This window comes from Mastomys coucha, unplaced genomic scaffold, assembly GCF_008632895.1.
Source record: "Mastomys coucha isolate ucsf_1 unplaced genomic scaffold, UCSF_Mcou_1 pScaffold15, whole genome shotgun sequence".
NCBI lineage: Eukaryota > Metazoa > Chordata > Mammalia > Rodentia > Muridae > Mastomys > Mastomys coucha.
In genome coordinates, this window is record NW_022196897.1 from 98424880 (window position 1) to 98435646 (window position 10767).

At 40.5% G+C, this 10767-nt stretch overlaps 1 protein-coding gene across 4 annotated transcripts in view; it reads left to right on the forward strand.

Annotated features, from left to right (window-relative positions):
- Positions 1 to 10463, forward strand: part of LOC116092316 (transmembrane and coiled-coil domain-containing protein 5B) — a 10976-nt gene extending 513 nt beyond the window's left edge. The window contains exons 1-12 of one of the 4 annotated variants that reach the window (XM_031373629.1): positions 7 to 49; positions 776 to 820; positions 1477 to 1626; positions 1900 to 2017; positions 2315 to 2365; positions 3452 to 3520; positions 4531 to 4587; positions 5054 to 5113; positions 5607 to 5671; positions 8595 to 8670; positions 8938 to 8981; positions 9971 to 10463. In XM_031373629.1, the coding sequence (XP_031229489.1) occupies positions 786 to 820; positions 1477 to 1626; positions 1900 to 2017; positions 2315 to 2365; positions 3452 to 3520; positions 4531 to 4587; positions 5054 to 5113; positions 5607 to 5671; positions 8595 to 8670; positions 8938 to 8981; positions 9971 to 10169 (924 nt within the window). In that variant the 5' untranslated portion in view covers positions 7 to 49; positions 776 to 785 and the 3' untranslated portion in view covers positions 10170 to 10463. The other 3 variants (XM_031373628.1, XM_031373631.1, XM_031373630.1) reach the window with 3 other exon arrangements.
- The last annotated feature ends 304 nt before the right edge of the window (positions 10464 to 10767 follow it).

Sequence of the window (10767 nt, forward strand, 5' to 3'; positions counted from 1 at the left end):
TGTAGTGGAAGTGGGTAAAAGAAAGGAGGTGGAAGACCAACTTCAAAAGGTATTAAAATGAAGCCCTTCAAAGAGGGATGTGAAAGGAGGATGGAATGTTGGTGTTCTGTCTTCCTAAGATTGGACTTGGTGCTGAACATTAGTACTAGTGTGGTGGTTCTGAAATACCAGCCTTTGGCTTCCTCCAAAGCTCGATGCCTTGGTCTGTTTCCAAGTAGTGCTATCCTGTTGCTGAAGCTGCTGTTTCAACCCAGCCTTTACTCTCTAAAGCTTGTTGAGAAGTTAGAGAGTAAAAGGCTAATAGAAATCAGACAGCCAATTTCTTGGCTTGTTTTGTTTCTTTGTTGGGTGGGGGGAGTACTTATTTGTTTTGTTTTGTTTCCCTGGGGGTTCACATTGGAAGTATAAATTATTTTTTGTGTTTGTCAACTGACATAGATGAGTCTGTTACATGTCCCTTAACATTTACCCTATCTCCTGCCCCCCAAATAAGTACAAACAAGGAAGGGAAAGGATGGAAAGAGCAGAAATTTAAAAGGTTTCCACACCCAGTGTGATCTTTTTTGACATCTGAAGATCAAACTACGATCTATTTTGCTGAAATGTAGTTTGCATAATATGCTGAGATAGCATCTGGGAAAGTGAGAGCCCGGAAGGTCCATCTTGACCTGACTTGTCTGAAGAGTGTCTCACTTTTGCCACCTCCTTTCTGAGTACCAGAATGCTGCATGGTAAGTCCTTCGGGTTTGTAACAGTTGTCTGTATTCGTATTTAGGAAGCAAACAATGGAAGATGTTGGACAGAACCTGTTGGACTGTGAGTAAGTAATCCAGCAACAGGGAGCAAGGCTGCTCTAGAAGTTTCCAGTGATCCATACCTCAGTTGTGAAGACGTTCTCTCCTTAAGCCTGAGAACCTTGGAAGAAATTTCAATTCCATTTTCCCTTATTTCATCACACACTGCCCTGGTAGGACTCTGTGCAGAACCTGTCCTGTCACCTAGCACATCAGCTTGGTTTAGGGGAAAGATCCGTCCCCCCCTTACCTTCTCAGAAAACTTAAGATTCTGATAGACTGAGACAGATAATATTCAAGTCTGTAACAAAAGACAAATTTATCTCCTATCTTTAACAGTTTTATAGATATTGTTTAGATGCCACATTCTCCATATAAAACTTTTGGAGGTGAACAAGTTAGAGTTTAATTGTTTCTATAAAAAATATGTTTTTCCTTTTTCACACAAAAGATTTGCATCTTAGTGAATATTGATTAATAATATTTAAAATTAAAGTGTGACCTGACAAACATTTACTTTATGAGAAATATCATAGAAATTGGCTAATTCTGAAAAAAATCAGTAAAATCAATTAGGGGTGTAAACAACAGAAGACTAGAAAATGAAAGAGAACACATGTATGGTTTCTTGGAGTTCTGGGGTTTTGTGGTGAGTTTAGTCATGATGATGCTTTTCCTGTAGGGATGAGATTACAGAAATACCGACTTTAGAAGCCATAAAGCAGAATCTCAAGTACCTGAACTCAGACCTGGAAAGGGATCTACAGAGGCTGGATGAGGCCAATCAGATGCTTCTCAGAAAAATTCAAAAGAAAGAAGAATCTATACAAAGGTCAGGCTTTACTCTTGGTGAAGGAGAAACTCCTCATGTGATGTCCCATAGACTAAAGGAAGCAAGGATGGAAATTTCAGTGTGTTACTTAAATCCTGAAACTTGATCTTTGATGCCCCCAAAAGGCTTTGGTGCGTATCTTTGCATCAATTTCTTCATTTTGTTGACATTTTATTGCAATTGTCATTCCAGATCCCTCAGATGTTGGTGATGTGATTTTGGTGGCAGCTTCCTTAGGACTGAGCCACACCTGAGTAACTTTGTGTTTTTCAGTCTTGAAAGAGATATTGCCCTGTCTGTAGGAAGAGGCCCAGAGAAGGATGACTTCAATGAGATCATAGTACAGAAGGAGACTGCCCTGAAGGACTTGGAGCTGGAGACGGCAAACCTGGTGAGAAGACTTCTAAAGGAGACCTTAGGAAGCCCTCTGCCACTCTGTTTGTCCCCGGAGGCTCTATCTATGCCCTTTGCCTCTGTGGCTACAGAAATCATAGCTGCCTGGGGGAGCTCTGTGACACTGAAGCACAAGGCATGGGGATACAAACTTGGCTCTGTCCCAGATCCCCAATGAAAGGCAGAGGTACACTTAACTGACACCTTCATCCCCACGTATTACATCAGTGACCTTGGCAAGGGAGAAGGTTGAGAGCGGAATCTGTTTGTCTCCTTTAATTCCTTCTTCCTACAGGAGAAAAAGAATAAAACCCTAAGTAAGAATGTGATGGAACTTCAAAAGAAGGTAAGGAGGCATCCCAGGTGGTAAGGTGCCCCATTTCCTACAACATTGTCATTACAAAAAAAAGGCTGGTGGAATGGGCAGAAGATGTATGAGGTGAGTTCGGAGAATATTTAGAATATATCTACATATATATTATATATATGAGTATATATATAATATATACTTATATATAATATATATATAAGTATACATAATATATGAATATACATAATATGTATAAGTATATATAATATATATAAGTATATATAATATATATGTATATATAATATATATAAGAATATACATATCCTCATCTGTTATATGTAACCACATAAAATATAGATTATATGCTACATACAAATGAAGACAATTTTCACACACTTGAGTCTTTCTTGAAATATGAGTGACTAAAGAATCTTCTGAATTCTCTAGTCAGAAAAACAAGAAGACTGTAAATCTCTGCCCTATACCCCCATCACCTTCAGAGTCTTCAGACACAAATTTATCCTTCAGACACCACAGTTTGTGGGAAGAGGGAGGGCTGAACAGTAACATGAGCACCGATTTCCCACTCCTTCCCCTCTTCCTACTGTTAAGCCCATGCTTCTCTCCTCATTGTGGAGCTATGGTGGTCATGGGGTCAGAAAAGGATGTCCAGTCAGGGCTTAGTGCTTTAGAGCACATACTCTTACAGAGAATCTAAGTTCTGTTCCCAGTACCTAGGTCAGGTGGTTCCCAATCACCTCTACTTCAAAACCCAAGGACTTGAAGCCATTCTCTGGATCCCAAAGGCACCTGCACTCACATTTACATACATACCTACACACACACACACACACACACACACACACACACACACACACACACACAGACACATACAAACACAATTACAAAAACGAATCTTTAAAAAAGAAAGAAAGAGAAGCCTATTCATTCAGGATTGAGTTAGCAACTCCTACAGGATCAAAGAGACATGTTTCCACTCAAGATGCTTCTGTAAGAACACTGTAAGCACAAGTGTTCTGCTGGCTAAGACCCCAGTCTAACCTTATCCTAGCTCATCTGTTTCCCTTGATGAGCTCACAGTTAACTGCGATGGTATTTCAGATTTCAAAAGGACTTAAGAATGCTGCCTCTGATCCAGAAACCTTGAAAAAGCAAGTAGCAGAATTCAATGTGAGTAGCACAGCAAACTGGGACATTTTTGTGACATACGTATCAGTCCTAGGTTGTAGGAGGCTGTTTTCATGACTTCTCCTAGGTATGACACTAGACATGTCCATTCGTGTATTAGAAGTGTGCCAGCATCCTTTATTCCGATGGGCTACCCTGATGGTATTGTTCACACTAGAGGTGGCTACTTTGCCATCACACTAGAGGGGATGTCTTGAAAGCCTCATCAGTTAAGAAAACACATTCCAAACACTTACTGGAGTCTGTCTTCTCTGGAGAAGTTTATATCTAAATGAGGACACACAGATACAGACATCCAAATAGAAAGAAAATGCTAATTCTCACAGTTATATAAGGATGCACTGATGATCATAGATGGTTTGCCAAGCTCATAGGGTGAATTTTATTTTCAAGTTTCATTTTGTTTTTTTCCTCTATTAGAAAGTAAAGCAACTAAAAATATTAATTTTTAAGACTCTATTGTTTGTACCTTGATATCTAGAGCATTCTATCACATGGCAGAGGCCCAGTAAATATTTGTTAAGTAGACTCAGATTGGGGGTCACCCTATCTGTGCAGTTTTAGGGAACAAGGGGTGGCATCTGGTTGAGGCCACCATCAAGAGCTCCGTTGTCTGATTTTCTCTGGACAAGTTGAATGTCTTTCTTATGACCCTCTCGTGATTTAGACAGCATGAGTGCACCATCCTGAATGAGTATGGAACAGGCTGGTGGTGATTGGTCAGTATGAGGAAGGAGAATGACCAGATTTGATAGAGTCAGCCTACTAGGGTTTAATAACAGCTCTGCCATTATGAGATTTAGCTAAGTTTGTACGTAACATCTCTGTACCTTTGTCTCCTCAACTGCAAGACAAGGGTAATGGGCATATCCTCCCTTCATTATTATTTGTCCTCAATACATGATAGCCACTCTGAATTTGTCTTTTGCTGGCCTGGGTTTTCCTTACACAAAAGAATGCTGTTCATTTTCTGCCATTCCCATCTTCCCTAGGAGAAACTACAAAAGTCAACCGAGTCCTGTGCACAACAAGAGAAGGAAATCGCCAAGGTTAGATTAGGCCACTGCCTTTTCCACTAAGGGCCTGCCGAGGACATGCATAGAAGGGAAAGTCCGAGAGTCTTAGAAAGATTTTCAGGCATGGGAGGGAGGGAGCAGGGAAATCTGGCAAGTGAATTTCTGATTCACAGGCAGGTAGAAAAAACACTTTCATTAAATACTGACCTTAAAAGTGTTAAAACCCTCATCTGCCCCAAATACCTTGGACAACCCCAAATTATTGCATTCCTGCCCATTTCCCAGAGAGACACAGGACAACTTGAGTAAAGTTATACCCCTCCCCCACTCAAATTTAGGCCCTGTGCCTGAATATTAGTTCACCTCTTTTCCAGGTGGTAGTTGTTTCCCTTCAAGTAAGGGGTTGCTAGGTCACCAGCCACATGTCCAATGTACTAGGCAGGTTTCAGGGAAGCAGCCAAAGCTTGGTCCTGACGTTTGTGTTTTCTTCTTTTCCTAGATGGAAAGTGACTACCAATCTGTATTTCAGCTCTGTGAAGACCAGGCCCACTACATAAAGGTACAACGCTTCAGAGGATAGTCAAATGGAGGCAGGTCTCCCCACATCAGGAGAAAGCTGCTTTCTCATTAGGCTAACCCTCAGCCTTGGGAAAATGCCTTTTATTCAATGAAGTGACCACCAAACAGGATGCTCTAGACAATGTGCTGAACCCTTGTCATACATCATTTCCCTCAAGCCATTTGTCTAGTAAGTCCGAGGAGTTCTGAGGACACTGAGGTTTCTGGGAGCTAGGTTTCATGCTCCCAGAACACAGTGCAGCTCAGATCTGGGATCTAAGTACAAGCAAGCTCTAGAAGAGGAACTTTTTTTTTTATTATGCCCATCCTCTGATTAGTACCTCTGATTTGTTTTTTTATTAGAACACTCCCTACTTTGTACACCCTGATGTGTGAAATGTTTGGACTGTTAGTTATTTTAGTGGAATATTCCTATCAGTGACTTTGAAATAAAGACAAAAATTCTTGTTTATGATGCCCTCCCCCATGGGAAGAAATACCAAGAAATTCTGAGGGAGATGGAGAAGGAAAAAGAAGTGATGCTGCTTGAGAAAGAAATGTAAGTTTGGGAAACAAATGCCCCCTGGTGCATTGCACTGCTAGCCCTAGGCAGTCCCTGGGAGACTCAGAACAATTGGTGTCACAGAGTGAAGGACCCACAGCAGGTCATTTCCAGCAACCTCTATTCTTGCTCCAGACTGAACACTCAAAATCATTCAAACTGCTCTCCTGCCCTCCCCAGTAACTGGGACCTGAAATCTCTTTATGATGCTCTTTTCATATATCCTGAGTTGAGGGCAGTGTTCCTAACACTAATGGAGCTATGTTCAAGGAAAAATTATAGTGAAGAGATATTGAAGAAACAAATGGCTGGCATCTGTGTGTGTCAGAACCTTTTCCAGGATGTTGATACAATGGAATGACCAGAGATCTGTAGATGTTTTTCATGGGACTTGACACACTTTCTTTTTGTTTATACTTCTTAATTGTATCACATTATACAATGTGCATAGGATGCACAAATCTTAAATACATAGCTGTTAATTCTTTCTATGTATATACATATAAGTACCACTGAGATCCATATGTAGACTATTATGAACCCCAGAAGTCTCCTTAGATGCTCTACCCTGTCAACATCCTTTGCAGAGGTATCCCTTAGTCTGATCATTTTAAACCTCTATCCTCAATTTTTCTATAGATTCAGCCCATGTTCTCTTATACCTGGCTTTCACTGAGGTTTATCTCTACTGTACCATATGATTTGCTCTTTATAATATCCCAATGTATGAGTATGACACCAATAACCTATCACTGACAAACACTTTGACTATTTCAAGTGTGGGTATTTTAAAGTCTGCTATAAAATGTCCTCATGTATGCCTTTTAGATAGATAGATGTGTCCTTCCATTTGTGAGGGGTCATTCAGGTACGCATATTTTTATTGTGCTAGATGAAACAATTTTCTATAGTGGCTGTATCAGCATTATTACTCATAAGAGCTCTAGAGAACTCTGGGCTGGAAGATGGCTCTATGGGTAAAGGTGTTCTTCCTGTTGGCTTATTGTTTTCTTTGGGCCTTAAGTTCAGTTCTTAGAAGCATGACACTTCTATGACTTCCTCCAGATTTGTATTTACTGTTTACACTTTATATATTTTTACACTTGTACACATCTGAAATCTATGTCTTCCTGTGTCTAAATAGCCCTTTACAATCTTTAAACTTTAAATAATTTAAAGCTGTAACATTTACAGAGGTCATGTATTATGTTTTGATGCCTTGTGGTTTTGTAGATCAGGAGACTTTACGCGTGTGAGCCTGTTTTTGCATGCTTTATTCTGTACAATTAATCTATGTCTTTGTCCTTTCACATATACTGAACTGTTTTAATTATTCCAGCTTCATAGTTAGCCTTGACACATGGTAGAAATAATCTGCAAGTGTTTTGTTCTTATTTAAGATTAGTTTGTCTATTTTGGACCCATGAATTTCAATATAAATATTTTATATTAAGCTCATAATTTCTACCAAAATAAGCTCATAATTTCTACTCACTTTCATGGTTACTTCTGGAAATGGTCTGGCCTTACACAAACTACTTCATCATGGAAGAGCCAGAAGCCTGTACCAATTTCTCCTTTACGTGTTTATTGATTACTACAAGAGGAAATATCCATGAAAATGCTGGATAAGCTTACTGGATCAATTCTGTAACAGGAAACGATTCTAAATAAAACATATAAACTAACAGTGACCAGAAGGCTTTAGAGAGAGAATAAAAGCAAGCATATATTAGAGACGAGTTGGCAGCTAGAAGGGGAGAATGGCAGAATTTATTTCCCCTGGTGTTATACCTTCTGGCCTGAGGTCAGCCCAGACCCATATGTATATTGTATGCATGGAACAGTTAAAACATAGAGGGAAAAATTAGAGTTTAGGCCACTAGAAGAAAGAGAGCCAGACTTGGGAGTTTCTGGCTATCATTCTGACTTTAGGTTGAAGCCACACAGTCTGTCGTTGGTGGCAGCTTACAAGCCAATCAGGTGGGCTGCAACCTCAGTGTGGATGCTCACAGTTCAGTTTAAAAGTCAGCCAGAGATGTAGGCAGTTCATCTTTCTCTTGGGAATGGAATGCGTACTGGCTAGTTTAATATAAGCTTGACTCAAGCTACAGTCATTGGAGAGGAAGGAACCTCAATTGAAAAGATAGCTCCATAATATCTGGCTGTAGGCAAGCTAATAGGGCATCTTCTTAATTACTGATTGATGGTGGATGGCAGGAGGCACAGCCCATTGTTGCTGGAGGAGCTGGTACAAATTGAGCAGTTCTATAAGAAAGCAGTCTGAACAAGCCAGTAAGCAGCACTCACCCATGGCCTCTGCATCAACTCTTGCCTTTATGTTCCTGCCCTATTTGAGTTTTTGTTCTGCTTTTCTTCAGAGATGAACAGTAATGTGGAACTGTGAGCCAAATAAACCCTTTCTTCCTCAAGTTGCTTTTGGTGATGGTGTTTTATCCCAGCCACAGTATCCTTAACTAGAATAGAATGGAAGTAGCATGTAGCTAGAACATAAGGTCCTCAGTTTATCTCTTACCATCAAAGGGGGAGAGGGACACATGTGACATGGAGGCAGAAGTTGGGGACTCATACAGAAAGACAATCAGTCAGAACAGAGATAAGAGGCACTTACCAAGAAGGCAGTCAGAATGGGGAATATATTAGAACAAAGTATAATTACTAAATAAAATAATATTAATAAAATAATAAAAGTGTATTTTAAAAGACCATAAACAAACCTATTGTATGCTAAACATCAAAATAATTGGAAAAGAATCAGTCACATTGCTCAACATCTATGCATGCTGAAAAACTATGAATTTTAGCCAAATCACAGGTATCTCATGACTTAGGAAAGTTCCTTGGGTTGTCTCACAGGATAACTGGCTTCCATCTTCTTTGTCATTGTTTTTAAATTCAGATCCAAAGCCCAGAATGACTCTTCCCAAGTAGTGAAACCGGGGTCAACTCTGGTTGAGACGATTCAAAGCAACATGGTGAGTGTTGCTGCCTACCCTTGGACTTTCCTCTAGCCAACCACCCCCCCCCCTTCTCCCTGGGATATCTCCCTCACGCTCCTTTTCTTTTTTAAAAATTCTGGAGATGGGAGGTGAGGTTCTTTTGCCTAGCACTACACCTTGAAAAAGGCAGAGCCAGAATAGGAAGCTGGCTGGCCGAGCTGCAAAGTCTCTGCTTGGAGCTGCCCCACTATACTACTGTTCTTTGAGATTCTGGTCACACGAGGTTTTCATTACTTTCCACAGGAGAAGAACATCATTAAGAAACAGAAGAGGAAGTTTTGGCTTAGGTGAGTGGCAGAGTCCTGCTCCTGACCTAGTTGGTCCAGGCTAGATTCACTGTGCATCTGACTGGAGAGAGGCCAAAGGAATGAGCATTAGCATCAGAGCAATATATCATCATGCAGCCACTGTGTTCTCTGAATGAACTCTCTCTCTTTCTTCCTTCCTTTCTTTTTCTCTTTCTCTTCCTTCCTTCCTTCCTTCCTTCCTTCCTTTCTTTCTTTCTTCCTTTCTTTCTCTCCTTCCTCTTTGTTTCTTTCTTTCTTTCTTCCTCTTTCTTCCTTCCATCTTTTTTTCTCTTTCTCTATCTCTTTCTTTCCTGCTATATACAGAGTCAGGACATCAGATTTACATGGTTCTAATAGCTGGAGGAAATCGTAGCTACTTCTGAGAAACTCAGGATGGAAGCTGTAGACTCCATTTTATTCCACACCCTCCTCTGTTCTCCAGCATGCTCCCTTTCAATCTTTCAGGTCCTGCATCCTATACGTTTGCTACACTCTTGGAAAGAGAGGATAGGATGCACAATCTTCCTTTGTTCTTTTACTGTGGACAAACTACAAGGAGGAAAAATAATGTCACTTGAATTCTCTGTCTTTTCTTTGTCAAAGTTTTGAAATAAGGAGACTTACCTTCACTTTTCTAGAATTACTCATAGGAGGCATGGAGAGCACACTGGCCAGAGACCCAGAATGTGACCATCTTAAGCTTTTACTGTTAGTCTCCAAAAGGCCTGCCCTATGGGTAATACCCAGAAGGTCATCTATTCTACTGGAAAACTTCCATGTCACAACCCCAGTGTTCAATGCTTGACCTCTAAATCATGGAGTTTCTGTTTTCCTGTTAACTTGAATTCACTATCTCTGCCCCCACCCACTAAGTACTCCAACAGATTTGTCAAAAGAAAGCAATTCAGCAGTCATTTACAAGTTTCATATCTCATTGTTTGAAGTTGAGCTACTCTGTTCCTGTATGCTAATGAGTTCCTCTTTTACAGGCACTTCCGGTACCTTTTCTTCGTGATCATGATCTTCATCCGGTTACTGGGTTACGTGTTCTTCTACCTGCAGTATATAAACCCGGACTTTCTCGTGGACACCCTGCCCAGGCTGATGAGCAGAAGCAGCTTGAAGTGGCTAAGGGACATATTGTTTCCCATCCTTACCCTAGAAGTGGAAGATGTGCTACCACACTAGGTGTGTTACCACACCTGCCAGGCCTCACATTGCACCCAGTGAAGGGGCCCTGGCTGTGGTCCTGTGTTGGTGATGTGGGCCAGGCAGGAACTGGAAGCCTATGACTCAGAACTTCTAGGTGACAGCTGAGCTTTCTATTTAATTCTCTCCTGGAGTGTCTCTCTGTCAAATACGGAATACATTTGACTAGAGTTCTCTGTGTTTGTCTGTGTGTCCTGGGGACTTCTATGCAGTCCTCAAGTTCCCTATTCTATTGAGACAAGACAAAAATAAAAACTCCCCTAATATGTCCAATTTTTGCTTCAATTTATTAAAGGAAAAAATAAATCATGTTTATTAGAGTCTCAGTCATTTAAGGAGGCATGCATGAGACCACTCATAGAACTAGATTTCCATTAATAACATTCTCTTCCTATAGCTTTTTGTGCTTTATATTGTATCTTAAAAGTGAGGTGCTGACCTAAAGAAATGTTCAAAGTCCTTAGTGAACAAAGAAATGCAAATCAAAACGACCCTGAGATTCCACCTTACACCAATCAGAATGGCTAAGATCAAAACCTCAGGCAACAGCAGATGCTGGCAAGGATGAAAGAAAGAT